This window comes from Myripristis murdjan, chromosome 5 (genome assembly GCF_902150065.1).
Source record: "Myripristis murdjan chromosome 5, fMyrMur1.1, whole genome shotgun sequence".
Lineage (NCBI taxonomy): Eukaryota > Metazoa > Chordata > Actinopteri > Holocentriformes > Holocentridae > Myripristis > Myripristis murdjan.
In genome coordinates, this window is record NC_043984.1 from 22,504,796 (window position 1) to 22,527,560 (window position 22,765).

Consider the following 22,765-nt stretch of genomic DNA (forward strand, 5'->3'; position numbering starts at 1 on the left):
TAGAACAACTATCGAGCAGAGATATGACACGGCAGGATGTGTTGATGTGAAACAATGTAAATACTTAATTTGGCTATATTTTTATACCAACATTTTGGCTTAATAACAGCTCAAGATGACTGTTATTGTTCTACCCCTGAAAATGGTAAAACTGTGCATTCGCAGCATCACTCCCAATCAAAACTGTAACGGGGGCAAAGACCAGCAATGCCATAGGCACAGTGGCAGGCAGATACAGAAGATCGACACTGTGTGTGTAGCTAAGTGCACAGACTGTTGTGAATGTAATTCATTTCAATATATCTGATAGGAACTTTATTCTTTAGCTACCTAACTGTTGCTGCTTTCATTTCCCCCCCCCCCCCCCCCCCCCCCCCCCCCCCCATTTCGGTTGCCAATGCATGCTTTAGTGTCAAGTGTTTTCACCTGCACCGCATGATCTTCCATCTTCAGCAGCCTACTTTTGTATCTTTATTGGTTATGCTATAAAAATGAATCTCTCAAATAAATTGAAATCTTAAATCTGGTCAATTAAGTAGTTCAAAGTGCAGAAACACCACAATGTAGGAATGAAGAAAACTTCCAAGGTATTAAGCAGAAGAGACCTGGGTGTTATATGTAACATATGTACACATCATTATTGGTTTGTCTGTCACTGACGTTTGTGTTTTCATGTTGTACCCATACCTGGTAGAAGCACTGCTGTGAGTAAAAATTGTAGTACCTTATCCTTTCATGTGTTCACTCCACTAAAGGACAGGTGATTGTTAAATACTACTTATGTTGGTAGTGAATTTCAATATCTATTTCAATAACAGACAATACCACCTGAGGACAATTAGATCATAGTTCATTTATTCAAGCCGTTGTGTCACAAACAGTCCCTGAATTCAAGACGAATGGCTTTTTACACACTTTAAGTTTGTTTTGTATACATTTTCTATAAAATACATTGTACTGCAATATAATTTCATTCAATCTAAAAATGGTAGAAAACCCTGGTGTGTCTTGCACCGCTGGACAACTGTATTGAGGGAAACATTCTCTCAAAATAGCACAGTCAGTCAATACACTCACACTCGCTCACAGGTTCAGGTGCATTCTGAAAGTGATAGAATAAAAAGAGTGACAACATTCACAGAAGTATAGTGGATTAATCTCTATGCCCGTCTCTCCTTCTCTCTCTCTCCCTCTCTCTCTCCCACACACACACACATACACGACACACACGGTGCGGACAGCAACACAGAGTCATAGAGAAATTCATTCAATAAGTAAACCCAGGGTTCAGGTGAAGGCTGGGGGCACACTGTGTCTCTTAATTTATAACTAGGCTACAGGTACTGTAGGGTAGAAATCAGGCAGGATACTTGATGGACAAATGGGTACTCTACAGTACATTTTGGGCATCGGGGTGGACTCGGACACTAGTCTAAGTGCTCCTAATCAGATTTTAAATGGGCACCACTGTTTGCAGTTCTCAGTGAGCCAGACTAACAAACAAAAAACAGGTTTAGGACGAGGGAAAACAACCTTTGGAATAACAGAACACACTCTGATAACAATTTACTTACAAGAATAGAATCTGAACATTACAAACAGAAAGCAGCAGAGATTTGTCTTTGTCTTGGTGTCCATCGAAGAATAAGCCATGTATCAACCATGGGAAGTGCCTTCTCTGTAAAAGGAGCTCATGTGGTACATACACCACCTGAATCCCATATTGTTGTGGGAGAAGTGTCTGGCGTGTTTCCTGGTGTTTAGTCTGGACCAGCTCCATCTTGGTGCACGGTCCATCGGTTTATCTTGTCACCCAGTCACAACCATCCCTCAGACCGGGTGCACATACACAGTGCTCATGTTCTGGGGCAGCATCCATGGGACTCCCTTCCCATATTGAGCATCATGCCATTCAAAGTGCCAGAGGCAAGTCAGTCTTACACTCAAATACAAACTAACCCCTACAGGGGCTATAAACACAATTAGAAGAGAGGTATAATATTTATGGTCCAATAAAGGCAGTCACGTTAGGCTGACTGACAGAGATCTGCCAATGAAAATGCCCGTCTCTCACCTCCTCTGTCTTTTCAGACCTGGTCCAGCCTCTCATACCTTTACATAGTATAATAAGAGTGTCAAACTTCAAATTACAGGGTAGGGACCCGTTCCTTCGGCCTAGTCAGGAGAAATGCATTGGTGGGAGGTGTTCAGATTTCCTGGCTGTGAGCTGGCTGGATGTCACTCAGGCGTCTGGGTCTCATCAGGTGTCAAGTGGAGGGCTGAAGTCCTTCTTAGGGCTTTCCAAAGGGGAGGAACTATCAGGGACAGGAGGATTGGGGGAGTGGGCCACTCCAGCCCCAGAGCTGCAGCCCACACAACCCTAAGAGACAAAAACTGATATTAGACATGTTCAGGTGGGCATGAAGATGTATATGTGTTTGTCTGTATGTATATATGCATGTTCCCCACCTGTGTGTCTATCTCTTGTGGGATGGTGTGCTGCTGGATCCAGGGGTGGACTTCAGCCAGCTCCTCTCTCTGCTCCTGGGTGAACCAGGGCTGGAGGGGCTGAAGCACACGGAGCTTCTCCCTATCCTCTGCCAAAACCTCATTCTGGTCCCTGGGGGAAAGAAAACACAGGACACAGAGTTAAGAGGCAGCATTAAGTAATGTGGGATTGGAGTAACAAGCAAAACATAGCAATCCTTTAAGTATTTTTTAAAAGAAAATCTGCCAGTTGGATAGTTTCACTTGTTTCCACTGCATACCACCCTTTTAAAGATTGTTCCTCCATCAAGCAACAATATTTCACTTGTGCAGTGACTTGTGCTCATTTCTTGTGCTGTCATTTTTGAAATGGAAATTATTTTGAAAAGAGCATAATCCTGTTGATGTGTGTACCTGGGGAGGATCTGGTATGTCATCATAACAGGCTCAGGGGTGTGCTGGATCATGCTCCACAGCGAGTTCTCCACCCGAGTGTCGAAGGTATGTTGGTGCTCTGCCGCCACTTCCTGGCTCTTACGGGCTTTGCATGATGTGTCTGATGAGTCGTTGCTGGCAAAGTACTTGCTGCTGTTGCTGCTGCCTGTAACCCCAATGAAAGCTGTGCATCAGTCTCTTCATTCTACTACTATTGACAATGTTGTTTTGTTGCCCTATTTTTGTATAGTATTGCTCTCGCTTGCACCATTTTACTTCTCAAGAAAAAGTCTGGGATTTCTGTAAACTTGTAAAAATTAATTCAGAAGAACAGAGAGAAGAGTCAGCACAGGAGAGAATGCATAAGAAACAAAAAAGCCAGTCAAGTATTCATTTGTGACCACCAAGAGGATATTTTACAAGTGAGGGGCTTGTGTGTGTGTTTATGTGTTTGTTTTCCTACCTGTGTGTGATGTGGAGGTTCCATTGGAGCCAGATCCAGATCCAGATCCCAGGGAGCCTCCAGACTCGCCTGACCCAGACCCCGAGGCATTGGACCCGGTCCCAGACCTAGCGTCTTCCTGCAGCAGCAGGTCAAGGAGCTCACTGGATGTAGATTGGGCATCGTGGTTTCCAGACTCACTAGGGGCATCACCCTGACCAAGGCAAAAGTTAACAGTCAGAACTACTTACTAATTATAGTTTGAATATTACCTGAGAGCAGTAATATCACACACTGACATCTGTATGTACATGTTCAGACAGTGTAAAATTTGTGAATGACAGTGCATGCAGTGTGTGCTTACACTCCTCTTTTCATTTCTTTATTAAGGGAAAAGATAGGGAGGAAAGCGAAAGGAGACAAATCCAGTGAAGGCTGACAGTGAGTTCACTCACCCCCTTAACATGCTGCTCATGGAGGCTCTCAGCACGGTTGTGCCCAGTGCTGCTTTGGCCCTCACTAGGTTTGGGCAGCTCCTCCTGCAGCAGGTTGAGCTGGAGTGGAGAACTTGAGCGAGAGCTAGAGAACAGTGCCCGAGGCCCAGCTGCCTCTTCCTCCTCCCCAACAGAGGAGCTGGCTCTGGGTGAGCAAAGCAGGAGGCCTGAGGAAGTCTGAGGGTGGGGGCCGGGCTGGCCCTGGAACTGGGGCTGGGTGAATGGGTCAGCACCGGGGGCAAAGCCTGCCATGGTGAAGGGTGCCTGTGGCAGCATAGAGGGAGCTGATGGTGGGTAAATGGAGGGGTAACCTGGGGTGAAAGCTGGGTAGTTGGGTAGGATGACAGCCATGACTGGGGCCACATAAGGGTTGATGCTCTGGGCTGGAGCCATGGACTGCAGGCTGTGAAAGTTCTGCATATTCTGCAGGTTCTGGATAGGTTGCATCTGGACTGCCTGCATGCCCGGTAGGTTCTGAGCAGGCTGCACAATGCTGAAGCTGTAGTTGGGCTGTGATTGGTCGGGAGGCAGCAGGACCATGGGTGACACTCCAGGTGGCTGTTGTGGTGCTGGCTGCTCCGGGCCAGGCTGGGTCCCCATCATGGGGAAGTACGATGTCTGAAGTTGGTTATAGGGCACCCCCATCTGGGGCTGGGAGGACTCTGAGGAGGGCCAAGATGAGTTGGGAGGACGCCGAGAGGGGCCAGGCGGGGAGGCGTAACTGTCCGATGAGCCCTGCGGTTTGGGGCGCTTGTGTCTGGGCTTCCCTGTACGAGAGCGATTCCACCCACCTGCACTCAATGGACGCATCACGTAGTCGCCTAGAGGGAGATGTACACAAGCTGCAGAATGAGCTCGCTGAACTTGCCAAGGCATATTACAAAAGATAATCAGAATTACCAAAAAATCTCCACACAGTTGCAGCATCAAAACACACAGACCTGGGTGGTGGGAGTGGGCCATGGAGCTGTTGTCCTGCTGTAGATAGGAACTGTAGGGGCTCTGGAGTATGCGATGGCGGAAACGATCCACATACTCCTGCTCCTCCTTCTGGGTGTGAGCCGACAGCACCTCCTTGGTGAGGCCCACTAACCGCAGTTCTTCTGTGGCGGGGCTGGGGGCAGGGCTTGGGGCTGGACGAGCAGGAATTGGGGCAGGGTCAGCAGGCTCACTGCCCATCGGTGCATCCTCTAGAGCTGTCACCTCTGGTGGAGGGCATCAGAGAGAAAAAGGAAAAGAAATTCATAACACTTCCAAAAAGTGAGATGACAGACATTCATGAGTGACTACTCACTAATTCCAAGCTTATCTAAGTAAAAATTCAGATCCTCCAGATGTAGACACAGATTAGACGAGAGGAAAATGATATCAGTGGGAACACTGAGATGTGGCAGTTGTCATTGCAAAGAGTAATATATAGATGACAATAAAACATAATTAATGTACTGAAAATAGCAAAAAAACTAAAGTAAAAAAACCCCAATCATACTGAACATTAATATACAGCTTTTTCGCCAGGCAATACAGGATTCATTAGCTGAAAAGAATTTTGGCCAAGTTGACTATTTAAGATGAATTAGTGGTTGTTTGCAGGTTAACAATTAAATAATTTATACATTTACCCACATGTGGTGAAAACTGTTGACCACTGACTTTCCACATTACTTGATTTACAGGGCACATGCAAGATTGCATCATTTGTGGTTCATGTCACAAACACAGACATAAAATATGGACACGGTAGTTTGTACAGTATGCTGTACCTGACTCAGGCTGTGGTACATGGACGATGGTGCTGCTGTAGGAGCACTGGCTGGTGACAGAGACCACGCTCATGGCCTTGGTGGACATGGTTATGTCTGTCAGAGGAGCTCCAACTACTGCTGCTGTAGAGCCCACTGACACCTGACTGTCCAACACCGCAACTGGACAAACAGAAAAGATAGATACATTTTATTTATGGATCACATGGGATAACATGTAAAAGTGAAAACACTTGAAGAGGACGACAAAGAAGAGTTGACATTGCTTTAAACTGCTTTAAAATGCTTTTTTGACTGGTCACACAGTCGCCATAGGATTGGCCCTTTTACCTATCAGCTGGCGGATTTGCCATTTGTTATGCACAAAATTTCATCTGAGAGTTTGCAACATGTTGGAGGTTATAATCACTAAGTTGCACTGGTACTAGAAAACTATATTTACGCAAAAACAATAAATGTGACCAAATATTTAAGTACATTCACTCGGATGTTTACTACAAATGTTAACCAATATGCATTTTTAAAAATATATTTGGTACAAAATTATCTTCAGAAAGATGCTTTCTAACATGAGGGCTTGAACCCCAAAAGATGCTAGACCATTATGCCCCCAGGCTGAGGCTGAGGCAAGTGTGTATGTGCGTTTTACCATCTGAGCTGGCCTGAGCTGTTTCCACAGCTTCAGTAGGTTTGTCGTCTTCTGAGGTAGAGGATGAGGAGGAAGAGGTAGTCAGGGAATGAGATTCGCTCTTGCGTTTCAGGGCTGGACCTGTACAGCTCTCCAGATATCTGGCACACACAACAAAAAATAATATGAACAGTATGACTGGGATTAGATGTCCAAGCACACAGACTTAATAAACTTGGATTGATGCAAGAATGACATAGATGATTTCCACACACCTGATGATGTTGTCCACACAGTTGATCTGCTGATAAGAGGGAATGTGTGTTTGCTTTCTGCTTTCCTCACGGTCTCTTACCTCAGCAGTTAAGGCTGAGGGGGGAAGAGGCGCTGGAGGAAGAAAGGTGAAATGTTAGCCAATACTAAAATGCGATATTCTGAAAGAACTACAGTTTACAGATTCATGCTGCAAGACCCTGATGATAAAGAGAAGAAATGCAACTTTTCCTCGATAAACAGAGTCGGATCTGTGATTTGTTCAAAAGTATGGTTCCCAAGTTTAGTTAAATTTGTGAGGATGTGATGAATGATAGTGCATACACGTTTGAGTAATAATACAGTCTGTGTGGTGCTGTATTACCTGTGGCAGGTTTGCCCAAAAAAGTCATTTTGTTTCTGGAATCTAGGTATGCCTGCTGCCCCCAACTCTTGACTCTGTTCACATCAGCACAGATCTGCTGCAGGGTCATCTGCAAGCACACAATGCCACACACAGTATGTATCAGTATGATAAACTTTAACCGTAGTGTTATTTAATTGTCATACTGTGCTGCCTCCCAGCCAGTAATGTCACTGTGATGTCTCACCGGTTCCCGGTGTGAATCCTCCCACAGGTTACCATTGCTGTCACTAGAAGAAGCTACACTGATGTAATGCTCATGGGAGCCGTTGCTTCCCAAACTGCCGTAACCACTGGAACCATTGTTATGGACCGGCTGTGGAGGAGAGACACAAACAAATTAAGGTACCTGAAAATATCTGTTATTTTGTTTTCATTCTGTCTGTCTGTGTGTGTGTGTCAGATGACAAAGGCTAGTGTGCATAACACCTCCTACTATCTGATCCTTTCATGCTTATTCTACCGCTTTTCATACCATATCTCTCTTAGCTCATAATTCTCTAATCACAACACTGAATATTTTCATGGCACTGATCTGATCATTCCTTGCTATTGAATGAATATGGATATCATAGGAATAGAGAGATTATTTTCTTGTTGCACTCACTTCACTCTTGTTCTGGAGCTAAAAACCTAAGAAGTAAATAAAATATAAAATAGGTGTGTGAATGAATGTGTTTGTGTGCACCTACAGAATATACATGCACATGCTCACCTGCAGGAACAGCTTATAGATCTTAGCCTGCAGATCTTTTATTTCCTCATAGGTGACTGGAAAATCCTCCTTTGTCCGAGCAGCGAACACATCCTCGTTCAGTGGACTCCTGGAGACCAAAACAAACAAAGGAATGCCATTATATTGTATGTTGTTAAAACATCGTATAAAGTACCAAGGAGATGATTACCTCAATTAGAGCCAGACTCTCCGTTTGTTGTCTCATGGATAATGCTTTTTACTGTGTGCAGCACTTACTGGGGTTGCAGTATGTGTTCATAAAGCAACACAGACTCCAACAGCCTCACATTAGGAAAATACAGTAGGCACTTGTACATCAGGCAGTGCAATATTGGTTAAATGGTCAAATATAGGAAAGCAGCTCAGTGGCTTAGTCAATGCACAAATTAAACATTTTCTTCAGCAGTTCTCTAAGTTCACTGAGAGACCACATTGATTTTTTTTTTTTTAAAAAAAGAAGAATTATTGAAGTCAATATAGTTTCACTCTTGAAGAAGCACCATTATAGTGCTTTGTGTGGTTCTCAGTGTGTGTGCATGTGCTCTCTCTTACGTCCTGACTTTGTGCCGTCCGATGATAAAAGCCACCTTGCGGCTCCAAGGGTTGATGAAACTGGACCAGCTGGTGTCTAGGGTGACGTAGTCTCCATTCTGACAGCGAAGACGCACTGGTGAGTGCTCAAATGGCGGCTGGCCTGCATACTTCAACACTAGACATGGTGAGAGGAATGAGGGAGGATGAAAACAGACGTTGCAGTTGTCTGAACAATTGGTCAGCCACTAAAAACAAAACCGGTAAAACCTTTGATGCTTACCCTTCCGGTGAATAGAGAGCATGAGAGGACGGTCCTCTGGGTGGACACAAGTTAGCAAGGATGTGCCAATCAGATCCTGAGGAAGGTATCCTAGCAACGGCACAGCCCTGTAGAAAGTCACCATCAAGTCAGCACGATTAACACACTGGCATCTTACAGCACATCAACTCTATTTGTGCCTATGTATGTGTGTGTAGTGACCTGTCGTCCACTTCCAGGAACACACAGCCAGGGGAGTGTGTGGTGGTGAAGATACGTTTGTCCATAGGGATCCGAGGAGCTGCATGAATAAACAATACCAACATCAGTGCTTTGACAAGACATGATAGCATGAGTATGCGAAGCCACAGCTGAAGTAAAGAGCTTGTCACATTGGGGACATATTACGCTCCCACTGAAAAGCACATCCCAAAAAATGAAGTTTTGGACTACTGAATGGGGAAGGCTCCTTGTGTCATGTGCACAACACCATGTTGGTAATCATACCCTCGTATCCAGAGATGATGCGTTCAGCCAGTGCCAGACAGCATGGCTCCTCCTCCTCCCCACTGGCCCCAGCTCCCTGCACCTTCAGCAGGTAGGGAGTGATCCGGAACGGGTTGTAACGCATCTCACCCTCGCGGTCCTTCCCACCCCTGAAAACATATAGTAGAATTTCAAATTCCGTCATTATCAGAATTGAAATTGACTCTCTTCATTCAACTAATGGAAAAAACGTAAGGAAATACATTAGATGTTTTAATGGGTGTGTATGGGTGTGTATTTAATGGGTGTGTATTTGTGCTGTGTTACAGAAATAACTGTTGTTGGGGTTTTCTGGGTTGTATGGGTTATAAAAAGCTCCCCTGAGGTTCTGTGTGTGAGACTCAGCACAGAGAGAAGCCCCTCAGTTCTATTTTACACCTATATTACACCATTTGACATGTAAGGACAGGGATAGGCAACTGCAGCATATGTCTGATGATGTTCTGCAACACTTGTGTGGCTTCTCCATTTTTCTGTGGAGAACCTATCTTGAAAATCAATGAAAATTGCTTTTACCTTTGAGTCAGAGAATCATGGGGGGGGGGGCAATTATGGGATCAGAGGCAAAATACTTAAATACTGACCTGATTCGGCAGAAGAAGGACTTCACCTGGGCACACTCAAACAGTACCGCAGCTGTTGAGACACAACAGAGTAATGTTAGTTATCTGCCTATATTGAAATAGCTTCTTAAAAATTCATTTTCATTTTTTTCAAAGTTGTTTGTTCTTGTAGTAGCTTAAGTGGAAAAAAATAAGCATAAGATTGAGCTTAGTATTTCTGTTTATGTGCAAGGTAAAAAGAGAATGAAGTTTATAACAATTTCTTAAACACTTGTCAAAAAAAGATAACAACAATAATGACGATTATAATGATGAAGATAATAATAAGGTAAACCTAAGTACCAAAACCTACACCTAAAACTGAAATAAATATTGACCAATTTGCACCTGTGTGTGAATTGCTCCATGGTGGCAGGTGTGGCTGGGCCGTGTGTGAGTAGAAGACATTGACGTCTTGGTGGAAGAGCAGCTCCACGAACTTGGCCGACTCCAGGAACTTTCTCTTGCAGCAGAGGATGCTGGGAGCCTGCTCTGACGCGTACAGAACACGGCCGCTCGACAAGGAGAACACCACCACGAACGAGTCCTACACACAGATGGAGACGTACGCATGCACATGTAGAGAGACACACGCACACAAGCAAGCCAAGTCACACACACACAAAGGCAGTAAACACACCCACATCCACAGCCAGATACACCCACACACATCACCACACACTCATGCTCACACATGCCCACCCAAGCATAAAGCAAACAAGAAAGAATGACATACACACGTGTGTGTGTGTTTGTCCTGAGTGATGCAGTGCTTCTTTAAGACTGTTCACAACTGTAATGGAGCCTAGAAAGGGCTTTCAAATAGGAAACATGAAAAACTACTGAAGCCAGTTTACACAACAACTCCTCCATAACTTAAATATTTTTTTACCATGACTGCAAAACTGACAATAAAATATATATTAAGTGATGTGATAATGACATCAGTTCCTTGGATTTATATGAGTGTGTCTGTGTGTAAATACCGTGTTTTTAAGGGTGTGTTCAGAGGTCACCCTCTCCAACTCTTCCAGGGTGCACACAGTGGCATCTCTTCTCTCCTCCTGGCCATTACGCATCAACAGCTTGTAGTATTCACTATTAGCTAAAAACGACAAGAGAAACACACATGCTCACCCCTCAGGTCTTGGCTTGATAAATATTTCCATTCGAAGGATGCCTAATGGTATTAGAAATAAAATTTAAAGCTTTTTAAAACAAGCCATGACAACCTTCAAGAATCATCTTATTCAAATGTCTGTGCAGGTTCTCAGTTATCTAAGTCATGGTTATCCACATAGAGTTGAAACTGGACTTATTGCAGATTCTTGAGGTTTCATTTCTCATCCAAAAAGCTTCTTCAGTTCTGACAGACTGGTGGAGAGTCCCAGGTATGTCCCAGGCATCCCAGAGTTTTTCAAAACTAGTGACAAATTAAAACAGAAACTGCTCCACCCCAAAAACCCCACATCACAACATAAGAAGAGCAACCTGGTATATGCAGTCCAGTGCAGTGAGGAATGTACAGACCTGTATATCAGCAAAACCACTAAACAAACGTGTGGTGTAATACAAAAGGTCCACCTGAAAGACAAGGGGCACTCCTTCGAGGACCACAAGGTCCACATGTTGGATAGAGAGGACAGATGGTGGAAAAAAAAGATGTCAAGATAGAGATACCATCTCTCGTTCAGAAACACTTCTAATTTAATTAAAATTAAAACTTTAACTATGCAGTGCTCTCATTCACAGCAGTCATTTCCGAAATATGTCCTTAAATCTCAGGCAGATATTAGATCACAAAAGGGATTGAGTTTTATTCATATCAATGTGCGCAGTTTGATCTCTAAGATGGACTACATTAACATCTGGGCTCTACAAACAAAGGCTGATATTTTTGTATTTACTGAGACCTGGCTAAATGATCAAGTGTGTGAAAATGATATTGCTCTTGATGGCTACAATGTTTTCAGAACTGATAGATGTAAGCCTACAAGAGGTGGTGGTGTGGCCATTTTTGTTAAGAAAAAAATTTCTGTAACTGTTGTTGGCTCTGTGGCTATCCCAAAATGCTTTGAATACTTGGCCTTAAGTGTTTCTTTAAGCAACAGGGCTAACAGTGGAAAATTAACTGTTTTCGGTGTTTATCGCTCTCCGTCAGCGCCATCTACTGCCATTTCTGATTTAGCTCATCTGATCTCTTCTTACCTCTCCTCTGAAGTCTTATTAATGGGTGACCTAAACCTTGACTGGCTTAGTAATGTGTCTGATGGTCTTAAAGATCTGTGCATTGACCTAAATCTTTCTCAACTGATATCTGCTCCTACAAGACCTGACCCATCAAATCTTGGGAAATCTACATTATTGGATCTTATCCTAACAAATAGGCCACATAATTTTAAATCCTCTGGGGTTCTCCCGCTTGATTTTAGTGACCATTGTCCAATTGCTTGTATCAGAGATGTTAAACAAGTTAAATCAAAGCCTCGTTTAATTGTTAAGAGGAATTTTAAAAAGTTTGTGGAACAGGATTTTCTAACTGACATTTCTTCTTTTGATACATTTTCCATAACTTCCGCCTCTGATCCTACCCTCGCTCTAAATAATTTTATTAAAGCTTTTAACTCAGTAGCGGATAGACATGCCCCTTTTAAGAAATTGAGAATAAAGAACAGATGCAACCCTTGGTTCTCACAGGAAATTGCGGAGTTGTTGCATTCCAGGGACACTGCTTGGAATAAGACTCGTGCCTCAGGTTCAATTAGCGACTGGCAATATTTTCGTCACATTCGTAATAAATGTCTTGTAACTATACGTAACGCTAAATCTCATTATTATGTCGCATCCTTATCTGATTGTTCTGGTAACTCATCTAAGTTCTGGAGAACAATTAAAACTCTTTCAAATAAGCCCTCCTCTTCCTTACCCACTCAGATTTCTCATGGCTCCATCTCCATTTCTGATAAATATGAAAAATGTAATCTTTTTAACAGACATTTTATTGCTGCAGGTGATATCTTTCATACCACTAGGCCGCTCAGTAGTTCTAACCCTCTTACAAATACCAGTCCCCACAAGTTTTCCTTTAGACCCTTTACTAGACTTGAAGTTCTCAGCGCTCTTTACAGTCTGGATCCTAGGAAGCCTATTGGGGCTGATCAGTTGAACACTCGACTTCTGATACTAGCTGCACCCTTTATTGTTGATAGCCTTTTGCACATTTTTAATTTAACTCTTTTAACTGGTTGTATTCCTAATATATGGAAAACAGCTTTTGTAACTCCTCTCCGCAAATGAACTGAATAACTATCGCCCAATCTCAAAATTACCCTGCTTGTCAAAAATTTTAGAACGTTTGATAAGCAATCAAATTAGATCCTTTTTATTTGAATTTTCAGTTTTAAATGTTTATCAGTCTGGTTTTAGGCCTGGGCATAGCACTGTGACAGCTACTGCTAAGGTTGTGAATGATATCGCTCAAGCACTAGACAGCAAACTTGATTGTGTTGCCCTCTTTATCGACCTCTCTAAGGCTTTTGATACGGTTGACCATACTATCCTCCTTGAGCGTTTGCATAATATTGGTTTTGATTACAGCTCTTGTAAATGGGTCGAGAATTATTTATCTGACTGATCCCAAGCTGTGATTGGTGATGGTTTCATATCAGAATTTTTAAACATATACAAAGGGGTACCGCAGGGTTCGGTTTTAGGACCTCTGCTTTTTTCTATTTATATCAATGATTTTAATTGTGGTATCACGAATAGCTCAATTCATTTATATGCTGACGACTCAATCATATATTCTTTTGCTCCATCTGTTGAATTAGCTCTACATAATCTTCAAGATGATTTTTGCATTATACAAAAAACTCTGTCTAATCTTAAATTGGTCCTAAATCCAGGAAAGTCAAAGTACATGATTTTTACAAAAAAACGTACTGTTGACTTAAATAAGTTTACCCTTGCCACAGCAGATGGGACTCCCTTGGAAAGGGTCTCTTGTTATAAGTATTTGGGTATTTGGATCGATGACAAATTGTCTTTTAATTTACATGTTGCAGAGCTTTTAAAAAAGCTGAAACCTTTACTGGCATTCTTTTATAGAAATAAATCATGTCTTCCTCAGCACTGTAGGAAGCAGATAGTACTTGCTACATTTTTATCAGTTTTAGACTGTGGTGATTTTATTTACATGCATGCTTCTCCCTCTGTTCTTAAACCACTTGACACAATTTATCATTCTACTATTAGATTTATTACTGGTGATGGGTTCATGACCCATCACTGCCTTCTTTACCAGAATGTAGGTTGGACTTCTCTGGCTCTGAGAAGGGAGCAACACTGTATATTGTTTATTTATAAGGCATTACTTAAGAAACTTCCTCTCTACTTAACAAGCCTACTGAGCTTCAGGTCTTTTAACTACCCCACCCGTGCACAAAACTCACTAGCTCTTAATATCCCGGCAATTAAAATGGAGGTAGGAAAGAGTGCCTTTAGTTATTTCGCTCCTTTTAAATGGAATAATCTGCTGTCTCAGCTTCAGTTGGATTCTCTGATTCCTTTTAATCACTTCAAATGCATTCTTGCTGACTTCATGATTTCTGAATGTTCATGTGTTTGTTGATTTTACTATGTGCTTGTTGAGTGCATATTATTATTGATTGTATTGTAATGTGTATTGAATTGTATTTGTGCTGTAATCAGGGCGCCATTGGAAATGAGAGCTTGCTCTCAATTGGCCCTCCCTGAATAAATAAAGGTGAAATGAAATCTCTCAACAGAGGAGGAGGTCTCAGACACCATCTCTGCCTTACCTGACAGCCCTTCCCAGGAAGTTGAACCATTGACCCTTGACCTCACGTGACCCCAACAACCACCTTTCACTCCTGGAATCAGGTGATTCCACCAACACTAACAATGGTCTTCTTAACAGGGAAGAGCAGATCCAGTAGTTTCTAAAACCTGGATAATGCCCCAACACAGGTTTAATATCAGGGACTCCTCAAACGTCTGTCAGAACTGATGAAGCTTCTTGGATGGGAAGTGAAACCTCTTCAAGTACCTACAATAAAATCGAGTTGATCTCGATTCAACTATACATGGATCTTATTCAAATATACTGAATAAGTATACAGGCAAGTCCATATATGTGGTCCAGTGGAGAGAGATAAGTTTCATGTAGGAATATGGTCAGTGACTAAGTAAATGACTCTATGAACAGTTATCATACCTGTTTGACAGCAAGGTGCTAGAGTAATAAAGCATAACTTTGTCTTTTTACCACAGAACGTGGGACAGAAAAATGCAATTTTCCTGGATTTTTCTCTACACGTGAGTATGACAGGTGACATGATTATGATATTTTAAGGCCTAATATGTATGTAACTGAATTGAGGACATTTTAAGACTTTCAAGGAGCAGTAGACACCCTTCATTTGCCTGTACGCAGGAGATAGTCATTAGGTCATATTACCTTGCACTTGTTTGACACAGTTGAGTGCATAATGTAGGGCTTCCACAGTGCTGGCTTTACTGCGACTGCGCTTGTCTGATGGAAGCCTCTTCTTCATCTCGGCCACCGTCATGATCACCTCTCTATGGGCCTGCCCTTTTCCATTATCTGCATGCTCACTGGCACACACAGAATTGGAGAGGCCGTAAGAGGAAGATACCATACAGGCAACACAGTGTATTTAGTGGCCTACTTGATAAAAAAAATTGAACACAGACAAAACACACACACACACACACACACACACACACACACACACACACACAAAGAGACAGAGGCAAACACACAAGACCTTACCTGCCACTGCTCCCCTCAGTGTGCTGGCCCGCCTGACCAGACAGTGAGCTATGCAGACTGCAGGAAGATGATCCAGAGGGATGGGGGAAAGGGAAAGAGAAACAGATTTTAGTACCATTTTAAGTCAAATTTAGTATTTTCACTTTATCCAGGAGATTATAAAGTTGGATAGTGGCCTGAATTAGAGGTCTGCTACCTGATCTGACCCCAGAAAGTCCCAACAAGGCAATGAATTTGGGTTTGTGCTCTGGATGATTTTTTTTTTTTTTTGGTTTTTGTTTGTATTGTATTTTGAGTACAGGTTTGGGGTTGGGAGAGAATCAGATCTGTCATTGTTAAAATCTATTTTTTTAGAAGAACTCCCCCTCTGTCAAATCTGTGCAAAGCATTCTGTTGGCCTGGTGGTGAAGCTGTGGTGAGCCAATTAGGTGTCTATTCAAAATACTGGACCCCAGTGTCAAAATCCATCATTCCCCCAAGTTTCATCGAAAACAAGCCAACAGAGCCGTCATGTGTGGCAGGCAGATGAATGGATGAACAACAATCTTAAATTCCCCGACCTTTGATTATGGGGAACAGTGAGGGGTCAGGTCAGGTTTCAGATTTGGTAGCACAAACTGGTCTCAGTCGAGTTGGGCCTGAAAGTCATGGTTGTGCCGAGGGATCAGGATTCAGTTTCATGCCCATGCATCTGCCACCCTGCCTCATCTGATCAACTCAGTGCTACTTAAATGCTGCTTTATGTTCTTTTTGGGATAGACTAGGAGAGATAACACAGCGCCTCAAGTCGCTGTGGTATGAGGATACATGACATGGAATCATGAAAAAAGGGATATACCTCTTAGTTGAGGTGGAGGTGGATTCTGTAGTGCTGCTAGGACTGTGATTGGCTGAGGAAGAGAGGTCATGTGATGCACTGGTCATCTCCTCATCTTCCTGTGCTACTTCTCCACCTGAAGTTCCACTTTCCTCGCCCCTGAGGCTGCCTGGCCCCACACCTCCGCCCTGCTGCCTTGATGACACCTTCTCCCCCTCTCGACCTTCTCCTGCTGCCAACATCAACGCAGGCTCCTCTGCATCCGGACCGCTGTCTCCTCCAGGCATCTCTGTATTTTGGTCTCCAATCAACAGAATTTCATCCAATTATAGCAGCCAATACGGTTCCTCATAAGTAAAGACAAAGGACTGAGTTCCATGTGGTGTAGGTAAACCGATGGTCATCCAATCAGTGCTGAATATTGAAAATTAGATGAGGCCTCTTGTACTGTAGGATTGAAAGGAAAAGAAAGGAGACTGTGAGAAAAAACAGTAGCAAAAAAGATTAAATTTCTAACATGGAATAAACAGGCTAAAATATGACCAATCGTGTAATTTCTAAACTGGCAGGAAGAGCCTGTGAAAACAAATCAATGACTGCTTTCATTTCACTGAAAGGCATCAATTCTGGTGAGGCAAGAGATGACAACATGGGACAGAGGGAAATCAAGAATGGAGACTGAAAATTCACAGAACAGGCAGTGTCTTTTAAAAGAAAAAAAAAGAACCTCTTATCTGAAAATCCATGTGATTTTCCCCCTTGAATTTAAACAAAAAGATCTCTGTAACACAATAAATAAAAACTCTGGCTCTTACTGCATCCCTGTCTAATGGCTTAAGTCCAGTGTTAGCACTGGTAAGACAAAGTGAAGTACTATCAACAGAATGAACAAATCTAACTTGCTGTTGATGGTAAAGGTAGGCTGATGAATCTCTAGCCTGAAAAGTAATATTTTTCCACTTGGCTCATTCTGTGCATTGTACATTACATCTCATTATATCTTTGACTCACCATGAACCCTCTTGCATTGCATTGCTTTATGGTTTGTCTCACACCTAAGCATTTTCAAGCACTGAAATCAAATGTACTGTTTTAAGATAATTTATCTGTAATGTGTTTAGTGATTTCTTGTATGAAGATGACAAATCGCATAAATGTATGTTTTTTTATTGGGCAAGGTTTATGCACTGAATCAAAGACTCCTTTCACAGCTGCAAACATTACATAAACCTACTGAAAATGTATTTATTTGGTATGTTGTTTTTATCAATTCTAGAAAGTATCAGTTTTAGAACTGTGATATCTGATTCATGACCCATGAAAAGTCAGATTGACTCAAAAACATAGGATAACATAATGCAATGTTATCTCTACACTGATGTCACTTGTTGTTATTTTTTAAAGATAAATTGAAAATTCTACGACTCTTTTCAGCCCTTATTCATGACCAGACAACTGTAACGTTGACAGGCTTGTGGCACAGCTTATAGTGGACCGCAATACACAATTACTTAAATCATGTTTTCACAACAGAGATGAATTCACCAGAGCATCTAATAGAAGCAATTAGTTATGAGATAATGCATTACAGTTCAAATTATTGTAACAGTAATACTGCTTTGTCATGTGTTGTTTTTGGCCTAAAAACAAAATATGTTATTGTGCCAGTCACAAGTTCACGGCACCATCCTCCAGCAGTTCAAGTTGTGAGTAGGTGGAGGTTTGATATGGACTAGAAAGTGAGTATCTGAAAGCCAGAAAATCTCAGTGCCTGGCAAAGTCTACCGGTGACTCACTGACACTGATCAACAACCCCGTCAAGTCCCTCCAGTTACACACATTACACATTCAAATCTGCAGATTACCCTCATTCTGAGCTGCAGGACAGTAAAATCTTTCTTACCTAGACTTATCTACAATGTTGATTTCACTTTCAGATTTGTGCAGGGACTTGATGGTTTCGCAATTTATGAGTTTTCAAGAACTATCACAAATGACATACTACCAGGTTAGTTTTAGGTCAACGTGTTTCTTTTTTTGAAAAGGACCTCATTATAGTTCACAGGTTGTAAGCTATTCAGTATAGTGTGCTCCTTTTCTTAGTGCCTGGGAGAATACAACACCCTCCACTCCTATTGTGAACCAATAACTAGGCCTAATGCAACAGGGGAAAAAGCTGATACACATAAGTGGGCCAGGAAAATCATCAGGTTAACCATGCTCAAAATTTATCGGACCATTTAATTTTTGGGCTATGTAGCATACATTCTTGACAATTGTAACTTGCAGATGGAAAGCATATGTATTTTTTTTAATTTCTTACTACATAAAACAAAATATAGTTTTGTACAACTCAACTGTCTGCTGATATTAACATTGTTTACTACTATAAATGCATACAAACTCTTTACAGTCTCAAAATATAACTACAACTCATGTTTGTCAATTGTGTGCAGCCCGGCCACAAAACATCAATCTTGCTATTGCAAGGTTTTGTAAACATTTCCAGCCAACAACCAAAATTGAATAAATTAAGTAATTTTTTGAGATATGAACTTGTTTAAGCGTAGCAGTATTTCTGGTATTTGCAGACCAAACAAAAATAAGGGGTCCAGAATCACTGCGTGAGTAAGAGGCTCCTTCATTCATTTACCTCGCTTATCATTACTGTGAAGTAATGAACATCATAAAGGTTTTACTTTCATATTTTAGGTGAAGGATGATGCCAAGAATTTGTTTCCTTATCCAAGGCATCTCGTTGAACTCTACCAGCAAGCATTCCTTATGTGGCTCTTGCATAGCATTCTGTTTATCCTGTCAATTTTTTTTTTTTTTTTTTTTTTTTTTTTGTTAAGCCAAAACCAATGCTGAAAACCAATGCTGGGGATGTAATTACAAATTCTGTCTAATATCTCAACTGAGATGCTGATAAAGTCTCTGTAAGTATGTAAAACATAAAAGCCTTTTGTGCATTTATAAGGCTTTTTCACATGGAAAAACACATTGAAACACAAACACAACCTGGTGTGTTGTTATCTAATACTATTAGGCTATCTGACAGCACACTGAGTCATTGCTTTCTGAGTCACCCCTATCATCTAATGGTTTACCCGTATGGGCACATTTCATGCACTGATACTTCCAAAACCAGTCACAACTCAGCCAGATACCACTCATACACACTAATAATAAAATTATAATGTGATACATGATTGCATAATGACCAGTGCCCATAAGGAATGCTTTTTGCTTGTGCCCCTCCAGAGCCAGCTACTAATTAAGTCAGCAGCAAAGAGTAATGTTTACCATATCAGCCTCACCTCAAACCTAGCATTTCTATTTCAAAAGTTTTCACGTTTTGTTGTATTTTTCTGAAATCTAACTCCACATGATGATATTACAACAACTTTGAGATAATGGATTAGCCTCCTCTAATCAATTATCTGGAGCTACGATCAGCCGTCTGTAAGCCCTACTAAGGTCAATGACAAACATTCACACATGCACTATGAGGCTACTAACAGATACAGGCAGCAGTGAGACAAGAGTCACATGATGGCGAGTGGGACAGACGTAGAGAGACGGAGAGAGACAGAGAGACACATACAGGAGCAACTGAAAACCTCCTGCGCTATTCACCAGTGAGTAGACAGTCGTCTCTGCAGGATTACGTAACAGGCTTGCTCAGTTTTGAATGTACGATCACACCCCCCAATCAACAAGACATTATTCCCGCACTTTGCATGTGTAAACACCGTAACACAAGGACACCCATGTTCACACAACTGGAGCAACGGATGGTTGGATACAGTCCTGCCTAAATTACAAAACACACAAACAGATCAGATAAAGCAATGCTAAGGTCAAGGTACTGAACCAGGTTAGAAGTTCAAACAGTACAGCATGTGTATATTTGTCTCCACTTCAGCGAGGTGGAAGAGATGGGGTTTAATTCTTATTTTTTAACAACTTTAAAAACAAAGGTCTTCTTGCTGTTGTGACTTAATAAGAATATGCAGATATGGAAAATGAATGGATGGATGGATGGACAGATGGTTGAAGGTCTTCTCACATGCAACCTTTCTTCCTGCTGTTCAAGTATCGAACTGGGATGGACAGTTCTGAAGTGAAAGTCAACCACAAATAACATTTGTAAGCACCTTACCTTCACTTGGGTTCATGTTAAATATGCTACTGGGGACCAGCATAGCAATTTACAATAGCCACAGCTTTGCACAGAAGACTATTAAGGTTGTCTTATAATGGCTAGGGTCAATACCTCAGTGCCAAGATCGCATTTTATTTATAGGAGCAGAAAACCCCCGACTGACCGATCTTCTTGGATAGGAAAGGGATGAAAAAACAACCAGAAATTTCAATTAAAACTGGATGAGTTAAGCGGCACTGCCTAAATAAGTAAAAAGAAAAAATCCTACTTGGACCGTTATTGGAATGCGGTCTTATGATGGGGTTCTGTAGGAGGTTACACCCATCAGCTCTTGAGCAATGTAGTTCTCTACACAATCAACCTAAGCAGGGCAAGATGATGGGTCAAAGAGGAGAAAAGCTAACTCACAACAGATGAGGAGAGCAAATTGAATAATATGTGCAACAGGCAGAGGTGACAACAGCAGAGATGCAGTGGTGATATGAAATCAAATAACCATCCACAAAGACTGTGGTTTAAAGTATGCACATAGGCTTAGGTGTACTGATTTGCCCCTGAATGTTTCTGAAATATTTGCTGGGTATGTTCTTAATTTTTCTTTGATACTGGCTTGTGGATTCAATTTACTTGAACAGAAGGGGAAGGAACTACTGAGACTGGAAAGCATGAATGAGCTGCTATCTCAGAGAACTCTTCAGAGACACAATCATTAACTATTTCAGGAGGTATGTAACTTAGCTGAGCCCTGCATTCACAAACAACACACACACACACACACACACACACGCACAGAAAATGACTGCAGTGATCCAGACTATATCATGACAGATTGAAAAAACAAAGGTTATGAAACCAAAATTCTGTACAAGGCAAGCAGTAGCCAGAGAGTGGTTTAGGCAGTCTACACCTGAAGTTCGACTACTGTGTTTTAGAGTTTAAAAAGTACATAAGGTCCAGTGTCCAGGAGGGTGGTTTACACACAGCTGTTCAGCTAAACCTACAGGTGCTCCAAGAAATAGGTCAACTCCAAAACCTGGCTTGTCAACTTCTCACTATAGAAAATCACTGCTGCACAAGCTGTTTTTACTGTAATCGAGGATCTGCAGAAAAGTAAAACAAACAAACAAACAAACAAACAAACAAACAAAAACATGCATAAATGTGTTGAATCTCTGAAATATTTCCAAGCGCTGAAAAGAAAACAACAAGAAAAAACTGTCTCGGTCGTGAACAACATGATCCTATTCAAAACAAACCTGACTCTCATTTCACGGGTCAGCACCCACTCCCCACATGAACCCGATAACCTCGACCACTGCTGCATCAGGCGTGCAGTTTACGCCAGTCAAGTGCAGAGCCCAGCCTTCTTTACTCGCACTCACACACTTTTGAGCCATTTCAGCTTCACTAAAACAAGAACAAAAAAACAGCTGCCACACAGATATAATGAAACATGAATGGATGATGTTTGCACGTTAGAGTTTATCTGACCGACAACACGGGATTATTTAACATACTATAAACGCAGAATGGAGCCAAGGCCTGGCAGTAGTGGGATTTAGTAATTCTGGATTAGCTGGTTGTCTGTGAATGTGTGCGCGGTTACTTGGCTACTTTGTTTACTAGTAAATGCATCATATTTGTCATTAATGCACGACTAATTAGTCTGAGTTGTATTTCTATCGCTACATTATCTTGCCCCCCAGGATCACCAGGCTCCTTGGGTGACAGATGCGACGGCAGTGTAACATTATAAACGTTACTCGGCTAACGCTAACTGCTAGCATCGCACACCAGCGATCTAACAAGACAGCACGCATTTGACTGGCTGAAGCAGATAACTAATCAATAACTAAAATTATAAACTCAAAAAGACATGCTAAACTAATCGATTACACATCAAAACCAGACAGTGATGCAGATTAAACTGTTTACATTCAGTATTGTCTGTCGAGTGGTAACGTGCGCGAGGTGGTTGGCTACCTCAGCTAGTTAGCCTAACGGCTAACGACTGTCCAACGCAATCCTTCGTTCTTCCAATGAAGTCTTTTCCTCTTCTAATCCATGTGCGATTCACCCCAAAAAATAAAATCCGCGAAATGGACGGTCAGGGTAGTATCAAAAGTATCTTTTTTCTGACTATGTCCCAGTTTGGCAGAACGTCATCCAATCCGAAGCGCTTGACACATTTCTGCAACGTGAGGCCGGTGTCAATACGCCACGCCCCCTGCATGCCGGTTGGACAGATGAAATTTTCATAAGTCATTTCATTGGTCACAGCGCCTGAGAGTGGGCGTGTCTAAAAGCCAGGGTACGCCAGCGGCTGGCAGGAGATTCACGTGGCTCTCCATGTTACACAACAG

At 42.0% G+C, this 22,765-nt stretch overlaps 1 protein-coding gene across 1 annotated transcript; it reads right to left on the reverse strand.

Moving 5' to 3' along the window:
• Positions 1-833: 833 nt before the first annotated feature.
• On the reverse strand, positions 834-22,610 carry per3 (period circadian clock 3). Its single transcript, XM_030051167.1, has 23 exons — positions 22,386-22,610; positions 16,256-16,681; positions 15,418-15,474; positions 15,082-15,239; positions 10,589-10,707; positions 9,951-10,149; positions 9,585-9,636; positions 8,962-9,110; positions 8,677-8,755; positions 8,476-8,582; positions 8,214-8,370; positions 7,641-7,749; positions 7,113-7,241; positions 6,887-6,995; positions 6,525-6,636; positions 6,271-6,410; positions 5,622-5,783; positions 4,800-5,063; positions 3,820-4,679; positions 3,386-3,578; positions 2,902-3,088; positions 2,470-2,620; positions 834-2,380 (listed from the first exon to the last, which is right to left on the reverse strand). Exons 2-23 carry the CDS (start codon positions 16,519-16,521, stop codon positions 2,261-2,263), a joined length of 3,879 nt encoding a protein of 1,292 aa, XP_029907027.1. The 5' UTR covers positions 16,522-16,681; positions 22,386-22,610; the 3' UTR covers positions 834-2,260.
• Positions 22,611-22,765: the final 155 nt, after the last annotated feature.

Excerpts from the sequence above, each read along its gene's own strand:
- per3 (XM_030051167.1), bottom strand. The coding sequence starts at position 16,521 with ATGCCTGGAGGAGACAGCGGTCCGGATGCAGAGGAGCCTGCGTTGATG. Across the intron at positions 9,637-9,950 it reads ATGGAGCAATTCACACACAG|CTGCGGTACTGTTTGAGTGT; the intron begins GTGCAAATTGGT and ends GTGTCTCAACAG. Across the intron at positions 9,111-9,584 it reads TCCTTCTTCTGCCGAATCAG|GGGTGGGAAGGACCGCGAGG; the intron begins GTCAGTATTTAA and ends ATATGTTTTCAG.